Source organism: Phacochoerus africanus, chromosome 1 (genome assembly GCF_016906955.1).
Source record: "Phacochoerus africanus isolate WHEZ1 chromosome 1, ROS_Pafr_v1, whole genome shotgun sequence".
Taxonomy (NCBI): domain Eukaryota; kingdom Metazoa; phylum Chordata; class Mammalia; order Artiodactyla; family Suidae; genus Phacochoerus; species Phacochoerus africanus.
Genome location: NC_062544.1, coordinates 98761722 through 98779551, shown reverse-complemented (window position 1 = coordinate 98779551; position 17830 = coordinate 98761722). Strand labels below are relative to the sequence as shown.

At 47.2% G+C, this 17830-nt stretch overlaps 1 protein-coding gene across 1 annotated transcript in view; it reads right to left on the bottom strand.

The window, feature by feature from the left end:
• CMTM7 (CKLF like MARVEL transmembrane domain containing 7) overlaps positions 1–10579 on the bottom strand; it is a 51104-nt gene extending 40525 nt beyond the window's left edge. The window contains exon 1 of the mRNA XM_047769448.1: positions 10350–10579. Coding sequence (XP_047625404.1) covers positions 10350–10508 — 159 coding nt within the window. The 5' untranslated portion in view covers positions 10509–10579. The remainder of the gene's footprint in view (positions 1–10349) is intronic.
• Between the last annotated feature and the right edge of the window lie 7251 nt (positions 10580–17830).

Genomic DNA, 17830 nt, shown 5'->3' with positions numbered 1-17830 from the left:
TAAGGAGAGCCTCTCAATGACAGTGGATGCAGAAGATCCCTGAAACTGTAAGGAAACCACAGGTGATGTTTGAGAATCTGAGTTATAGGCCAGATGAAAAAATTTCTAAGAACAGCCAACATCTGGCCTAGCCATTCTACTTTCAGGAATTTCTCTTTCTGATAATCTTTTACACACACAAAACTATGATATACACAAAGCTGCCCACAACAGCATTAGGAGGTAACAAAAGATGTGAAATAATCTAAATGTCTGTAAACAGGGACAGGTCATATAAATCATGGTAAATCCATTCTTTGGGACATATGCAGCTGTTAAGGAAAATGAGAATGAGAACACTCTGAATGCATACGGAATGATTAAGATGGAAAGCAGACAAACACAAAGAGAAACATAAAACTACTCTTGAAGGATATACAAGAAACTGATACTACTGGTGGCCTCCAGGAAGGGAAAAGGGTGAACTGGGAGGACTTTTTTTTTTGTCTTTTTAGACAGTAGCATATGGAAGTTCCCAGGCTAGGGGTCAAATTGGAGCTGCAGCTGCTGGCCTATACCAGAGACACAGCAACATGGGATCCAAGCCATGTCTGTGACCTACACCACAGCCCACGGCAGTGCTGGATCCTTAACCCACTGAGTGAGGCCAGGGATTGAACCCGCATCCTCATGGATCCTAGTTGGGTTCGTTAACCACTGAGCCACGAAAGGAACTCCTACTTTTAAAATCTTGATCATGTGAATGTTATCTATTCAAAAAAAGTAAATACCAGTTTAACAACTGTACAAACACAGTTATTGTTTACATATGGATTTTTATTTTTTTCAAATAGCTCTGGGGAGGGACTCAGAGGGCAGCCAGACTGCTGGGCCTTAGAGGCAGTTTTACAAGCCGAGTGGCGGCTGCACAGAAGGTATTTAAACTCCCACACAGTTTCCCCATCTGTAAAATGGAAATACTGACACCTCTTGGAGATGTAATGATGAGTGAGTTCTCACATACAAAGCATTCAGCATGATGCCCAGAGCAAGAACTCAACCAACAGATTTACTCCAGAGGAATTCGATGACCTATGACCACAGCCCAGATAAAAATTGTGTAATTTTTATAAAAATGGAGTTCCCGTTGTGAAGCAGTGGAAACGAATCTGACTAGTATCCATGAGGATGTGGGTTCGATCCCTGGCCTCACTCAGTGGGTTAAGGATCCAGCGTTGCCACGAACTGTGGTGTAGGTCACAGATGCTGCTCAGATCTTGCATTGCTGTGGCTGTGGTGTAGGCTGGCAGCTGTAGGTCCAATTCGATCCCTAGCCTGGGAACTTCTATATGCTGTGTGTGTGGCCCTAAAAAGCAGAAATAAAATAAAATAAAAATGGCACTGTAGGAGTTCTCTTGTGACACAGTGGGTTGGGTGCTGTCACTGCAGCAGCTCAGGTCGCTGCTGTGGCATTGGTTTGATCCCTGGCCCAGGAACTTCTGTATACTGTGGGCATAGCCAAAAAAAAAAAAAAAAAAAAAGACACGGTTTTTCCTGCCTCCTGCACTGGTATTGCCCAAGCTTTTCTTGCTAAAAAGCAACCATGAGAGCCCCAGATCTGATGCAGGAGGCAGAGGCTTCTGTGGGTGTATTAGATACCTACATAACAAATTACCCCAAGTCAGTAGCTTAAACCAACACTAATTTATCATCTCCCAGTTCCCACTGGTCTGGAACCCCAGTAAACATCCCTGCTCACGGCCTCACATGGCTACAATCTAGATGTTGGCCAAGCTGGGGCTTTAATCTGAGGCCTGGATCAAGCTCATTTGTTGCAGCTGTAGGACCAAGGTCTTTATTTTCTGGCTGGCTTTTAGCTGAGGGCTGCTCTCAGCTTCTAGACATGATTCATAGGTATCTGCCACGTAGCCCTATGCCAGGCCTTCTCTCAGCAAGGCAGGAGTTTACTTCTCCAGGGCCAGCAAGAGACTCTCTCCTCTTGGGAAGAAGCCAGTACCTCTTTTAAGTGCTGTCACCTGATTTGGTCAGGTCTATCTGGAGATGATGTCCTTTTGACCAACCCAGAATCAACTGATTTGGAACGTTAATGACATCTGCAGCATCCCTTCACCTTGACACACAACATAACCACAGGAATGACATCCCATCACCTTGGCTACATTCTATTGGTTAGAACAAGTCACACGTCCCACCCACACTCAAGAGGATGGAATTACATAAGGTTGTGACTCACTGGGGGTCCCCCTAGGCAGTTCCTAGGGTGTGCCTGCCACAGTGGGCTAGCCTGGGAACCAGTTTGTCATACACAGAGAGACAGCACACCATGGGGGTGGGAGGGTCAGGCCTTGGCCACAACTGGGTTTGAAGGCCAACTCCAGAATTTAATGGAATGTTTGGACCTTGGGCAAGTTACAAGATCTCTCAGTCTTCATTCAACCAAAAGAAGGGGGAAATAAATAACGAACAGAGTCATTAAGGGTTACTCTAAGGAAACTGCATGTAAAATGGCCTGATATAAGAGACCAGACACTCAAACCATAGTTCTCCTCTCTGGAGGAACTTAGCACTTAAACAGAAGAATGATACTAATGGTCTCAAGCCTTCCAGCAGCCCAGTCAGTAACATGTGAAACGCTTTCTAAAATACTACACATGCTGTCTGGCCTACACACCCAGGAGGGGTTTTCCCCACTCTGCAAAGGGTTTTCGTCTCTGGCAAAGAGTGAAATTGCCATTTGCACCTGCTGTGACATCTCAGAGCGCCTCCTTTTAGATTAGCTACCTACCCACTAGTGAGGAGCCAAATGTATAAATTGTGGACCAACCAAATAATAAACTCATATGTCATTATCACAGCATCATTTTCTTTTCTTTTCTTTCTTTCTTTTTGTCTTTTTAGGGCTGCTCCTGTGGCATATGGAGGTTCCCAAGCTAGGGACTGAATTGGAGCTGCAGATGCTGCTTACACCACAGCCACAGCAATGCCAGATCCTAGCCTTGTCTTTGACCTACACCAAAGCACACAGCAATGCCGGATCCTTAACCTACTAAGCAACGCCAGGGATCGAACCTACGTACTCATCCATACTAGTCAGGTTCATTTCCTGAGCCAAGACGGGAACTCCACAGCATCATTTTCGAATGAGGTTTAAGGAGTTCCTGTCATGGCTCAGCGGAAATGAACCTGCTAGCATCCACGAGGACACAGGTTCGATCCCTGGCCTTGCTCAGTAGGTTAAGAATCCAGCATCGCTGTGAGCTGTGGTATAGGTCACAGATTCGGCTCGGATCTGGTGTCGCTGTGACTGTGGTGTAGGCTGGCATCTACACTGATTCAACCCCTAGTCTGGGAACTTCCATATGCCACAGGTGTGGACCTGAAGAAAAAAATCAAATGACATGAGAAAATACTCATGACATATTGATAATGGGGGGAAAAAAAAAAAAAGACTCCAAACTGCCCTTTCATGAGCTCAAGATCTGGACTCAAATGGCCTGGCCAAAAAGCCAGTTTCACTACTTATAACTTTGTGACTTTGGGACAAGTCATCTAATTTCTCTACATTTCCTCACCTGTAAAATGTAGCTAATGATAAGACCTACCTACCTATCATGAGGATTAAATGAGGTCACACACGTGTAACACCTAGCCCAGTTGCTGTCACCTAATGGGAACTCAATACATGATAGACAATAATAATAATATTAGTTAAGTATCACTTTCAACATTTGAGAGGAAAAGTTTAAAAAAATACTTGTTTATAAACAATTTTAGCATTGTTGCTTCCTCCTTAGAGGAATAATAATAAAAAAAAACCTAAGAGAAAAGTAAAAAGATATGGAGGTCATGCTATATTTAGTAACTCTCCACTTTTCAGAAGGTCCAACTTATTCTGAAAAATAAGCACCTGAAAGCACCTAATTAATTTTTCCATTTCTCCCTTTTCCCATTCCCTTCTGAAGGAATTTCACTTTTTCCATCTCTAAAAATGAGGACGTTATCTGTTACACTCTAAGTTTCACAGCAGTTCTTTTTGTGGGTAATATGTGGAAACCATATTTCCCTTTACCCATCCATCTATCCCTCTATCCATCTAAAGTAAAAGGAACAGCCTTGTCACTGCCTCTGCTGATTAAGACAAATCAGGTGAAAGAAATTCTCTGCAAGGGGGCTGAGAAGCTTCTTGGTTCTGATTTCTGCCAGGGAACGGAGCGAGATGGGCTGGCTGGAGAGAGAGCCCATGCTCCCTGTGAGCCCTCCTCCCTCCCGAAGACCCGGGGCTAGAGGACCAGCAGCCAGTGCTGGGCCCTGAGCCAGGCCACCGATGCCAGGAGTTGCTAAGGACCCCAGAGAGGAATGCAGCAGGCAAGGGAACTGCTGAGCCAAATGAGTGACAAAGAAGGAGAGCATGTGGCAGGCGGCGGGTCAGAGGGAGGACGCTGGGCAGCACGCCGGGGCCAGCACAGCGGGCGGGTGGCAGGGGGAGGAAACAGATGGACGGCCAGGGGCCAGAGCAGGAAGCTCCATCGCTGAGAGCAGGAGGAAGGGAGGAGAGAAGATGCCATCCCTGATACAGAACTGAAATAAATGCATTGACCTATACACGGAGGCCCAGGGATTGGCTGGAGGGCCTCCAGGACTCACTGTCATGCCAGAAACCCTGTGGACTCTGTTCAGACTCATGGGGCACCAACCCATACCCCCTCTCAGCTGCACCCTGGTCCCCCTGCCTTGTGGATCCCTCAGCTCCTGTTTTTATCAGTACAAGCTTCTCTGGCCAGTGGCTCTGGATCTGGGTTGAAGGCGGTCATTTGGGGTGTTCTGGAGAGGGATTCTTGCTAGTAGTTAGGAAATCCACACACTCTGCAGCCTGAATAAATAAGACCCGACAACTGTGTAGTCCTATCATCCTTCCATTATCTGCACAGGCTGTTGCCATCACTTAACTGCAAATGCATTCAAAACAGCACGAAAATGGAGTTCCCTTGTGGCTCGGTCAGCTAAGGATCCAGCACTATCACTGCTGTGGCGCAGGTCTGGTCCTTGGCCCTGGAACTTCCACATGCCATGGGCAGGGCCAAAAATAAAATAAAATAAAATTTAAAAATAAGTAAAAATAATAAATAAATAAAAATAATCTTCCATCCCACCAATGTCACTGTTTCTTTTCCAAACCAGCAGACACAAAAAAATACTATTATGGCTTAAAATATCATTACTATCACATTGTTTCTGGGTGATACAGGGGCATCCGTTAATTTCCAGAGGTTAAAAAGTCTAGAAGATTGTTTAATGCCACCATGCTCAGAAGGGCAAGAGGCACTCCATTGCTCTCTCAGGGAAAGGTCACAGCCATTTATCCTGGGGAAGTATTTATAGCTTTGTACACCAAAACTTCTCTGCACGGGCGTTCAGCACAGCCTTGTTCGTGAAAGGGCAGAAGCGGAAGCTTCTTGAGACACAAAAAGGGGGAGGGGGCTGCTCACAAAGACCATGGTACATCTGTGACTGGCTACAAAAACCAATTACACAGGAACAGTCAGCCACACAAGAAATCATTCATCGCATATTAAGCAAAATATGCATTTTACAAACTGTATAGTATCATCCTACTTTGGTAAAAACAAAACAAAAGCAATAACCGAAAATTATATGTGTCCATTATGAAACAGTATAAAATCTTACTCTAAATAGTAATCTTGGGGGAGTTCCTTTGTGCCGCATGGGGTTAAGGATCTGGTGTTGTCACTGCTGTGGCTTGGGTGGAGGCTGTAGTGTGGGTTCCATCCCTGGCTAGAGAACTTCCTCATGTTGTGGGCATAGCCAAAACAACAACAACAAAAAAAAAAAAAAAAAAAAACTGGGGAAGAGGGAGTGGGAGAGTCTGTTGTCTTCTTTGTGTCTCCTGAAGTTTCTACAGTGAACTATTACCTCTGTCATCAGGAATAACATCCATAACTTTTGTTTTCTTTTTGGCCTCACCCTCGGCATGCAGAAGTTCTGGGGCCAGGCATTGAACCTGTGCTGTAGCAGTGACAATGCCATAGCCTTAACCCACTGAGCCACCAGGCAACTCCCCACTTGACCAGTGATGGACAGCAGATTCTTATTCTTGGATCAGGATTAGGTTGGGGTCAGAGACTCTTTTTTCTTTTTTTGGTCTTTTTTTTTTTTTTTTTTGTCTTTTCAGGGCCATACCTGCGGCATATGGAGGTTCCCAGGCTAGGGGTCAAACTGGAGCTGTAGCCACTGGCCTACACCACAGCCACAGCAACAAGGGATCCAAGCCGCATCTGCAACCTAAACCACAGCTCATGGCAATGCTGGATACTTAACCCACTGAGCAAAGCCAGGGATCGAACCCACAATCTCATGTATGCTAGTCAGGTTCGCTAACTGCTGAGCCATGACGGGAACTCTGGGGTCAGAGACTCTTAACAGTGAGGTTCTTGGCTGCCCTTAACTCTCCAGCTTCAAGGAAATAGGACATGGGTATGCGGACTGCATTTGGGAACCAAACTGGGGCTCCCTTCTCTACAATGGTCTGGAAGAGAACACACTGGGGTGGGCCATTCTGAGCTTTGCTGGTTCATTCTCCACTCACAGGTCCATCCACGGTTGTATCTCCCACGGTCTAATTCCCTGTGGGGTCTGGGCTGTGAATATCCGAGTGAAGTGCTAACTTGCCCTTGGCTCCAAGGCCTTCGGGCCGCACCCTCCCACCGGAGAACTCAGGCACTTTCCCCAGACTCACAACCACTTAGGATCCACTCAGCTTGGACAGGCTCCTTCAATCCTGTTTCAGACAACATATCTCTATAGGATAGTTAAGTATTTGCAATGCACTCATTACTATGCAGAAATGAATAAAATGGTAACCAAGTTTGATCCAAACGAATCCCTGTGATAATCAAAAGAAGTTTTCACAAAGTTTCCAAAATGACCCCTAGGGGGCTGTACAGCCCCAGGCTGAGAACCACCACTTCAATGGTGGGTTGACACTACAGGATGCTTCTGGGATAGTCCTAGAAAAAGGACCATACCCTCAACCATGATTAAGCAAGCCTTGGAGGGTACAGTCAGGGCATATTTCTCCTAACTCACTCACACTACTCCTGGCCCCGCTCCCTCCCCTCCAATCATTACCAATATTCCTTCCTCCAGTCTCTGAGCCATCGTCTGTGCTCGCTCTTCTGGTAAGAGCTGTTCTCTCATCCTTTAAATATCCCTTCCTCAGAAATGCCCATCCTTACCTTCTGGACAGTGCAGGCCCCCAGTTAATTTTTTTTTTTTTTTACAATGGCACCTGCAGCATATGGAAGTTCCCAGGCTAAGGGTCAAATCAGAGCTGCAGCTGCCGGCCTATGCCAGAATGGAGCCAAAGGTACAACCTACGCTACAGCTTGCAGCAATGCTGGATTTCTAACCCACTGAGCAAAGCCAGGGATTGAACCCCCATTCTCATGGATCCTAGTTGGGTTCTTAACCTGCTGAGCCACAAGAGGAACTCCAACCCTAGTTAATTTTCTGTGTACTGAGGACCTTTCATAGCTTTTTATACTTATAATCATTTTATTAATGTTTATTTTCCCTATTAGAGTATCAAGAAGACAGAGACTAATCTGTCTTGTTTACTGTTTCCATACTTGCCTAGAAAACAGTAGGTACTCAATATTTACTGAGTAAACAAATGAACCTTCTGAAAGACTTTTAGATTTCAACCTTTATTGCTTATGGAAACTACATTGGGGGGGGGGGGGTTCCCTGGTGGTCTAGCAGTTAGGATTCAGTGATTTCACTGCCAAGGCTTGAATTCAATCCTTGGTCTGGGAACTGATATCCCACATAAAGCCACTACATGCCACAGCCAAGAAAAAAAAAGAAAAAAAAAAACCTTGAAAAAAAAAGAAACTAATTTTGATTCTCCTTCCATATCATGGTTCTATAAATGTTATATATAGTCTCTGGTGAAAGGATCCATCTTGTTAAGGGCTGTATTTCCACACACCTCACTTGCACAGAGGTAAGACCAGAGTAGATGTTCAGTAAGTGAGATGAAGCCTCCTTCTAAATGTCAGGATGGGAAGATTATATTGAATTGCCCAGTACTGGCCCATGTTGTTCTCTCTCTCCTTCCTTTCCACCCTCTTTCCTTCCTCCCCGCCCCACCCAGCATCACCTACCTCTTGACTTAGGCATATTGATTAAAGACACTGAGAGGCCAGTGGGGCACTCCCAAACAGACATATCTACACTCAACTCGCAAGATTCAGCTCAAATGTCACCTTCGTCTTCCTTCCATCCTTCCTCCCTTATGTGGGCAATCACCAGGCTTTCATCTCCCTGACCAGGCAGTTTGGGGACTTCTCTGCCTCCTCAGCAGAACCATAGGCTTCCTGAAGGCAAGGGCTTTGTCAACAGAAACAGAGATGAATATGGCACTCACAAACACACTCATGAACACACTGACCAGGAGTGCTGGTGGAACAGGAGCAAGGGTCCCTGGACCCCTGAATAACTGAGGCACCCTTCCACCTCAGGTCCCTCAGGGACCCAAGTGATGCCAGGAGACCTGGCTCTTTAGGTCAGGCTCTTGTGAGGTTCCAGATGGACATTCCAATAGGGTGCTTGGGAAGACTCCCAGAAAAGAGAATGGGGAGGAGCTAGAGAAGGGGCCCAAGTGAACAGTCTTAAATGGTCTCGCTGTTGTAATACGACCATCCTGCAAAGGCAACTTCACTCCCAAGGGGTCTGCTCAAACCAGCCTGCAGTCATAGGGGGGTCCCCTGTGCAGGAAGAAGGTGTCAGAATCCTCTGGGCACACAGAGGAGCTATTCTCCAAGTCTTTGTTCTCTTTGAAACAACCAGATCATCACCTGCAACTTGGCACACGAATCACAGTTAAGAGGCTAGCTTAGGAGCTTAAATTGAAATGGAGGTTTGTCTTCACAATCTTTGTCCATTAAACTCATGGACCAAGATGGAGGCTCTGATTACAATCTTTGTCCACCAAATTCACCATACAGCTCAGCTGGGGCCTGACCCACCCCCGCCCATTTTTTTAAGGATGCGGAGGTAGGCTAGCCCCCTCAATTTGACTGATCAGACCACTTAGCCTAAATCAAAAAAAAAAAAAGAAAGAAAAAAAAAAAAGCCTTGCTCAAAACCAACACAGCTCAACATAATTTTTTTTGTTAATAGCTAAAATGCCCCTACTTTCTAATTTTTGGTCCACTTCAATGCTCTTCGAGAAAAGGGAACTCAATCCCCCTTCCTTTCAGATCTGGCCAAGCAGAAAACCAGAGACCTCTGTACACACTCAGCATCCAGAGCAACAGCGCTATGGATACTTCGACAGACCTCATCCCGCGTCCATCCCTGGGGCAGATGCAGCTGCCCTGGCCCTGGCTCTGGCTCTGTGACCGGGTGACTAACCCACATCCCTTCCTTCACACCCCCTTTCAAAATTACCACTTCCCCGTCCACCATTCTGGCTGCAAACATTACAATGAGTGGAGTCACAAAACAGCCCAGCTCAGTTTCAAAACATATCCAACAAACGGGAAAGGTGTTTCCCTTAAGATTTAAACATTTTAAGGAAGAAAAAAAACGGGAAGGGAGAAAACAGTGCGGAACAAGGGCTCAGGCCGGGAAGGTCTGCCCTGGTGGAGGTTCCTGCAGCTCTGGTCGCACTCGGCGCCTGGGCTTTCGTCCTGCCCGTCTCCAAAATGACCCCCAGTCTGGCGACCCCGACTCCACAAAATCGACGTTCCCCAGTGACCGCTGCCGTCCAACGGCCGCGAGACCCCCTTTGAAGCTTAACGGCTGCCGCATGGATGCTTTCTCTCCCCGCCCCGCTCGGGGAAGCCAGGCCTTCGGACTCCGCACTCGGGCGAAGCTGCGCCCCAGAGCAGGAAGCCCCGCGGCGCGCGGCTCCAGAAAAGAGGCGGCCGCGGCCGAGAAGAGGTCGGGTTCCGCGGCCTGAGTGCCGCCGCCCGGGCACTCTCCCCTCCCGGCTGGGGTCCGAAGCTGCGCGGCCCGAGAAAAGGAAGGAAGACGCACAGGAACTTTGGCGGTGGCTTCGGTCACGAGCGGGCAGGCCCCTCAGAACTGCTGGAAACACTTGGGACCCCGGAGCGGGGGCTGCTGGAGCAGACCAAGTGGGGCGGAGTTCCAGCGCGGGAGCTGCACGCTCAACTCGCCCGAGGAAGCCCCCTCCGACTTGACTTGGGCGGTACGCTCTCCGCCCGGGGGGGCGGGATGCTTCGGCGGCGGGCGCGATCCCTCCCCGGACTCTGCCCTCCAGGTCTCCCCGTGTGACCCCCGGCCCGCTCCCGAGCCTCTCTCACCATCTGCGCCACTTTCAGCAGCGCCGCGTGGGTGCGGGGGTAGAAGGGGTCCAGCAGCCCTTCCGACGAGCCCGCGGCCGGCTGCCCCGCGCCAGCACCGGGTCCCGAGGAGCTGCCGCTGCTGCACGTGGTGCGAACGAGCCCAGCTCCGTGCGACATCTCGCAGCCCCTGCCTGCCCGCCGCCTCCTCCGGCCGGGGCCGAAGGCCAGCTGCGAAGGGGCGGAGTGGGGCCGCGGGGCGGGGCAGCGGGGCGGGACCCTAGCGTCCGGGAGAGGCGCTCGCGCCCCGGGCCCGCGCGGGGACGCTCACCCAGCCTTGGCGGGACCTGGCCGGGGAGGGCCCGGTTCGCGATCTCCGGAAAGGTGGCTGCACCCCCTAGCCCTCGGGGAGGCGCGGAAGTCGGGCTGGAGGGAGGAGGGAAACCAACGCCCTGGGCCGTGGCCTTTCCGAGGTGGGCGAGGCCCGGGCACAGCTGGGTTTGGGCCTCCTGGGATTTGGTGTGGGCGCGGCTGCGAATGTGTGCTAAGAGCGCTTGATTGAAGTGTAACTCGCATACACTGAAATGCCCAAACCCTCCGTGTTCACCTCCGTTAATTGTTCTGTATGTGTACGTACACCTGTGTAACCCCCCCGCCCCAGCAACCAATAGAACATGCCAATACTTGTGCTTTCCCCTTTGTGTCACTACAGATTCGTATCCTCTCTTCTCAGACTTGATATACTTGAAATAATACAGCAATATTCTCATTTGTGTCTGGCTTCTTTCACTCAGTACAACACATTGAGATGAATTCTGTGTGCCCAATAAAACTGTGGTGAATATTCTGCTGAGATTTTTTGGTGGACATAAACAAGCTCTCAATTCTTTGGGTAAATACCTATGAGTGGGTTTGCTGAGTCACATGGAGAGCATAGGTTTACCTCTAATAGGAGCGGCCAGTTATCCAAGCCATGTTGCCCTCCTTTGGGGTTACTTTCATTTTATTTTTTGTCTTTTTAGGGCTGCACCCGTGGCATATCAAGTTCCCAGGCTAGAGGTTTAATTGGAGCTGTTGCTGCTGGCCTACACCACAGCTCATGGCAACACTGGATCCTTAACCCACTGGGCGAGACCAGGGATCAAACTGGCATCCTCATGGACACTAGGTCTGGTTCTTAATCCGCTGAGCCACAGCAGGAACTCCCTGGGTTACTTTTAAATTGAAGACAGGTGCAAGCAGGACTACTGAAGTGAGATGTTATCGGTGTTCTCTTTGAGCAGAGTGTCCCTGTGGCCAATCTTGTTATTTCTCAAAAAACTTGGAGATAATGCAAAAATCTATCTCTAAGAGATCACTGGATGCCAGGGCTGTGCTGTCATCAGGAGACTGTCTTGATGATTCTAGAAAGTGGAGATACTCATGCAATCTCTGCTTTGATAAGTTCCCCAGGTGATTCTGATAAAAACTCAAGTTTGAGCACCAGTCATTGCCAAAGTTGAGGCAGTTGGGGTTTCACTACACTATTTTCTCCACTTTTGTGTACATTTGAAAGAAGTTCCCATCTTGGCACAGCAGAAATGAATCCGACTAGGAACCATGAGGTTTCAGGTTCCATCCCTGGCCTCGCTCAGTGGGTTAAGGATCCAGTGTTGCCGTGAGCTGTGGTGTAGGCTGGCAGCTGCAGCTCCAATTTGACTCCTAGCCTGGGAACCTCCATATGCCATGGGTGTGGCCCTAAAAAAAAAAAAAAAAGAAAGAAAGAAAGAAAATTTCTATGATCAAAAAAAAAAAAAAATGCTCCCAGTATCTGTGTTCTCTTTAGACAGCAGTCACAGTGCCTGGTAGTTCAGTTTCCTTCTCTGTAAAACAAAGATAATTGCACCTCGGGGCTGCAGTGACAATGAGCAGAGCAGGAGGTCTGTGACTGTTTCAGATGCCACAAGCATGGATTTTGGAATAGCACATTACTTTCCATGTAAACTTACGTCACTTCTGGACCTTTCCAAGGCTTTGGAACCCACCATGGAGATCATAGGGGGTCTTTGTTGAAGTGAAGGCTTCAGGGAAGCAGAAAAACCCAGCACTGGACAATTTCTCCTCTTTATGGGAGACTTCATCTAATTCTCCAGCAAACTGGTGATTTTTTCCTTTTTTCTTTTTGTCTTTTTAGGGCCACACCCATGGCATATGGAGGTTCCCAAGCTAGGGGTCAAATTGGAGCTGCAGCTGCCGGCCAACGCAGGATCCAAGCCACATCTGCAATCTACACCACAGCTCACGGCAACGCTGGATCCTTAACCCACTGAGCTAGGCCAGGGATTGAACCTGCGTCCTCATGGATATTAGTCGGTTTGTTACCGCTGAGCCACGAGGGGAACCTCAAGAAATACAAATTCTTAGCATATATTCCTCCCCCTCGTTGTCATCCACACCAGACCTGCTGAATCAGAACCTCCTCAGAAAACTAAATACAGAACTACCATATAATCTAGCAATCCCACTCCTGGGCATCTATCTGGACTAAACTATAATTCAAAAAGATACATGCACCCTGTGTTTATTGCAGCACTATTCACAATAGCCAAGACTTGGAAATAAGCTAAGTGTTCATTGACAGATGAATGCATTAAGATATGGTACACATATACAATGGAATACTACTCAGCCACAAAAAAAGACAAAATAATGCCATTTGCAGCAATATGGATGCAACTAGAGAGTCTCATACTGAGTGAAGGAAGCCAGAATGAGAAAGACAAATACCATATGATATCACTTATATGTGGAATCTAAAATATGGCACAAATGAACCTATCTACAAAACAGAAACAGACTCACAGAGAACAGACCTGTGGTTGCCAAGGGGGAGGGGGAGGGAGTGGGATGGACTGGGAGTTCGGCATTAGTAGGTGCAAACTATTACATTTTGAATGGATAAGCAATGAGGTCCTACAGCATAGGGAACTATATCCAATCTCTTGGGATAGAACATGATAGAAGAGAGTATGAGAAAAAGAATGTATATATATGTATGATTGGGTCATGATGCAACACAGAGGAAACTGACACAAAACTGTAAATCAACTAATATATATATATGCGTGTATTTATGTACACACACATACACACAGCTATATATGGGGGAAAAAAAAGAACCTCCAGAGGTGAGGCTCAACAATCTGTGTTTCAACAAGTTGGCCCTCCACCTCCTGTATGATTCTGATGCGGGTCAGAGTTTGAGAACAACTGTCATCTCCTGAGTCCACTAGAGTTGAGATTTTGCTGGTTTTCTCTGAACACTGTTGGCCAAAATCCCAGCCTAGATGTGAAGTAGTCACTGGTGATGGCCACTCTGTGTTAATCACTTTATCATGATCACTTAAAAGCTTGAGCAAGAGGATTTCCCGTCATGGCCCAGTGGAAATGAATCCGACTGGGAACCATGAGGTTGGGGGTTTGATCCCTGGCCTCACTCAGTGGGTTGAGGATCCAGCGTTGCTGTGAGCTGTGGTGTAGATCGCAGACGTGGCTTGGATCTGGTGTTGCCGTGGCTGTGGCATAGGCTGGTGGCTTCAGCTCAAATTAGACTCTTAGACTGGAAACCTCAATATGCCATGGGTGCAGCCCTAAAAAAACAAAAAGATGAAGGAAAAAAAAAAAGCTTGAATGAGAAGCTTGGCTGCGGAAGAGCTAGGTGCTGCCTTGGAGTATAAGAGGCTCCATTGACCAGACCTGCAGCCAAGTACATGAAGATGTCTACATGGTGTGATGCCTTCTTGGTGTGAAGGGCTGCCCCTCAGGGAGTAAAGGCTTAGGTGGGGTGCACTCACAAGAATGAAGGTCCCACCCACCTCTGCCATGTTGTCTTGCTACCCCTCCAGTCACATCTAGGAGCTTCCAATCCTTTGGATCCCATGCTCAAGCCTGAATTAACTTTACACCCTCTGCTACATCATGCCTCTGTTTGTCTGAATTCTCTTTGCCACCCACCAACGGTGGCATTAACAGCTCTTTATCTGTCAATGTGTGGTTGAGATGGCCCTTCCTCCAGGAAGCCCTCCCTGACTTCTACTTCCCAGTAAGGGTAAATTGAACTCCCACCATTTGATTAGGAAGCTGCATGGTGATATTGTCAAGTCATCTTTGGACAATACAACTTGCCATGACTCTTATGAGGATTAGATAAATTAAGGCCTGGAAAGCCTTGAGCACAGTGCCTGGCACATAGCAAGTCCTCAAAAATGTACAGGCTTTTCTGGGTCCTATATCCTGATATCCTGGGCACCAATCAAAAGGCCTGGAACACAACAGTTTATTACTTTTAAATTCGATAGTGGAAGAACTGTTTACCATTTATTTACACTTAATTGCCATGCAGCCCAAGAATAATTGTGACAATCATTAAACTGGTCAGATCAATTTCACTGTTCTAGTAAATGAAAACTAAGCCTGAACATGACTGCTTTCTGTGTATGTTGAGTGATCTTCTACTTGAAAATGGGGAAAAAAATAGAGGAAACTTGGACGTTCCCATGTGGTGAAGTGGGTTAAGGATCTGGCATTGCTGCAGCTGTGGCACACATTTGATTCCCAGCCCAGGAACTTCCACTTACTCTGGGTGCAGCCGGAAAAAAAAAAAAAAAAGTTAGAGGAAACTTACCTGGAGAGTCAAGAAAAGAGTGGAAAGAGCACTGGGTTCAGAGTTAGAACATCTGGCCTGGAATCCAGGTGCCTTGGAGCAAGAATCTCTGTATCTGCAAGGGGTTGCAGGGAGCATTGATTACCTCACAGGGCTGCTGTGAGAACTGAACGAGACTACACTTGTTCAGGCATTTGGCACACATGAGTGGACCCTGAAATAAATTGGGATGGAAAATGGCTATGCCTGGCAGATTGGGGCATTGGCAGACAGGGGCAAACAGCATCTGCAGCCGAGATATAGCAAAAAGCAAGCAAGCAAACAAACAACAAAGCAAAAACCTCAGGGCTGCCCTGGGCTCAGATCTGCGCTTTGCTCATAACCCTTGTCCAGTGTATATGCCTTGCCCAAAGTCCTTCAGATGCCCCAAGAGAAAGCTCTGTGCACAACTGAGGGACACAAAACATTGCTAATGCCTGCTTCCCTGCTCAGGCCATGTGTACTTGGTTCCTGCCTGCACTTGAGCATTAGGGGCTGTATGGCACTGGTGGCCCCCAAACTACCCCCCGCCCTCACCTGATGTGTCTCTGGAAAACCCACCCTATGGTGGATGTCACTTTGTAGATGATACCTGCCAATGTCTACTCCTCTAAAACTGGCAAGGACAGATGGTTTGGTGATGGCTGAGAGCATGGTGACATTCTACAGGTCAGCAGTGAAGCTGGCCTTAGTTTTCTCATTTTCTGGTAATTTCCTGTGTGTTTGCCGTGTCTCAAGTACACTGTAGGCTCCCTGTAGATCATCTCCTCCATCAGTTTCTTCCACTGGCTTCGACTTGCTGGTAGTGAGTTGTTTACCCAGGCTTTGGGGCTGTACATTTGGAAGGGGTTGGGCAGGGGGCTTAACTCCTTAAGCAGTGAGACAGTCTGTAAAGGTCCTGGTTTTGTTTGCTTAACCTTTGGAAGGAAGAGATGGGACTCTGGCTGCCAGTCTGCCCACAAATGAAGTTGTCTGGATCTCAGTGTTCCTCAACGAAATGGGAAGATGACACTTTTTTTTTTCTTTTTGCCTTTTCTAGGGCCGTTCCCGTGGCATATGGAGGTTCCCAGGCAAGGAGTCTAATCGGAGCTGTAGGCACCGGCCTACGCCAGAGCCACAGCAACACCAGATCCAAGCCCCGTCTGTGACCTACACCACAGCTCATGGCAACGCTGGATCCTTAACCCACTGAGGAAGGCCAGGGATCAAATCAGCAACCTCATGGGTCCTAGTTGGATTCGTTAACCACTGTGCCACGATGGGAACTCCCAACACTCATTTTTGAGGTTCAAAAAGAAATGAGTTTGAAAATGTTAAGGTAATAAAGCAACATAGAAATGTAAGGAGAAATCAGCTTTTTGTGCATTTTTCTACTAGAATCAGTGCATCTTCTATGAAGTTATCAGAAGAGGGGAGGGGGGAAAGCTCTTTTTCCTCCTTTATCCATGTGATGGTGAAAGATGACTACACTTCCCTTCAAAAGGACACCCAAGCAATGGGTATATTTGCCTGAATGGTTTTCATACAATTGCTATAGTCATTTGTCGCCCTTTATAAGGGGACCTGAAGATACTAATTTTCCCACTAACAGCAAGGATCCTATTTTTTTCAGCCTGCTGAAACCACCACCTTTTCTTATTTTAAAATATCCATTATTTGTTGAGAATGAATGTATTTCCGGCTTATCGTAGAAAATCGGGGGGAAATTCAGAAAAAAAAAAACAAGAAACATATGGTCCCACCACCCTTTACAGTTTGGTGTGCTCCATCTTTTGTAAACTCCAAGTTATGCCATAAACAAACCCTGTTAGAGACTCCTCACAGTGGCATTCCCATTTTGGCTCAGCAATAATGAACCTGACTGGTTATCCGTGAGGACTGGGGTTCAATCCCTGGCCTCATGGGTTAAGGATCCGGTGTTGCTGTGAATTGTGGTATAGGTCGCAGATACGGCTCAGATCCTGTGTTGCTGTGGCTGTGGCTGGTGGCTACAGTTCTTACTCAACACCTAGACTGGGAACTTCAATATGCCACGGGTGTGGCCCTAAAAAGACCAAAACAAAAACAAAAACAAAAAACTTCCTCACAGGAATTCCCGTTGTTGCTCAGCGGGTTAAGAACCCAACTAGTATGCACGAGGATGAGGGTTCGATCCCTGGCCTAGCTCAGTGGGTTAAGGATCTGGCATTGCCACAAGCTAGGTAGGTCACAGATATGGCTCAGATCTGGCATTGCTGTGGCTGTGGTGTAGGCCGGCAGCTATAGCTCTGATTCTACCCCTAGCCTGGGAACCTCCATATGCCATAGGTGTGGTCCGAAAAAAGAAAAAAAAAATCCCTCACAAAATTTTCAGTGGCAGCATTGATTTTCCGTGTGTATGCAATTGATTTTTCTCCATTATACATTTTTAGGAAGACCATACTTTAATCACTGATCTTAAGTTTAATAACTCATCTAGCAAGCACAATTCAAGCACACCCTGAGAAATGTGTTAAAAATACAAAGTTAAATCATTAATGATGGTGCTCATCAATTCCAATTGTGAATAAACTGGGGTTGTAGTGCATTCATTTCTAAAAGCTCATTCAATGGATTTGATTATTTATTGAACCATTTTCCAACTAAATCTAGTTTATTTTTTTCCCTACTATACCTAAGACTAGGATTAGTATCTTCGAGCGTGAATCTTAGACTCCTACGAGAGGCATTTCTCAAGTCCAAAAGAATGAACTTTTTTATTTGTTTTTAGGGCTGCACCTGCAGCATATGGGAGTTCCCAGGCTAGGGGTCAAATCAGAGCTGCAGCTGCTGGTCTACACCA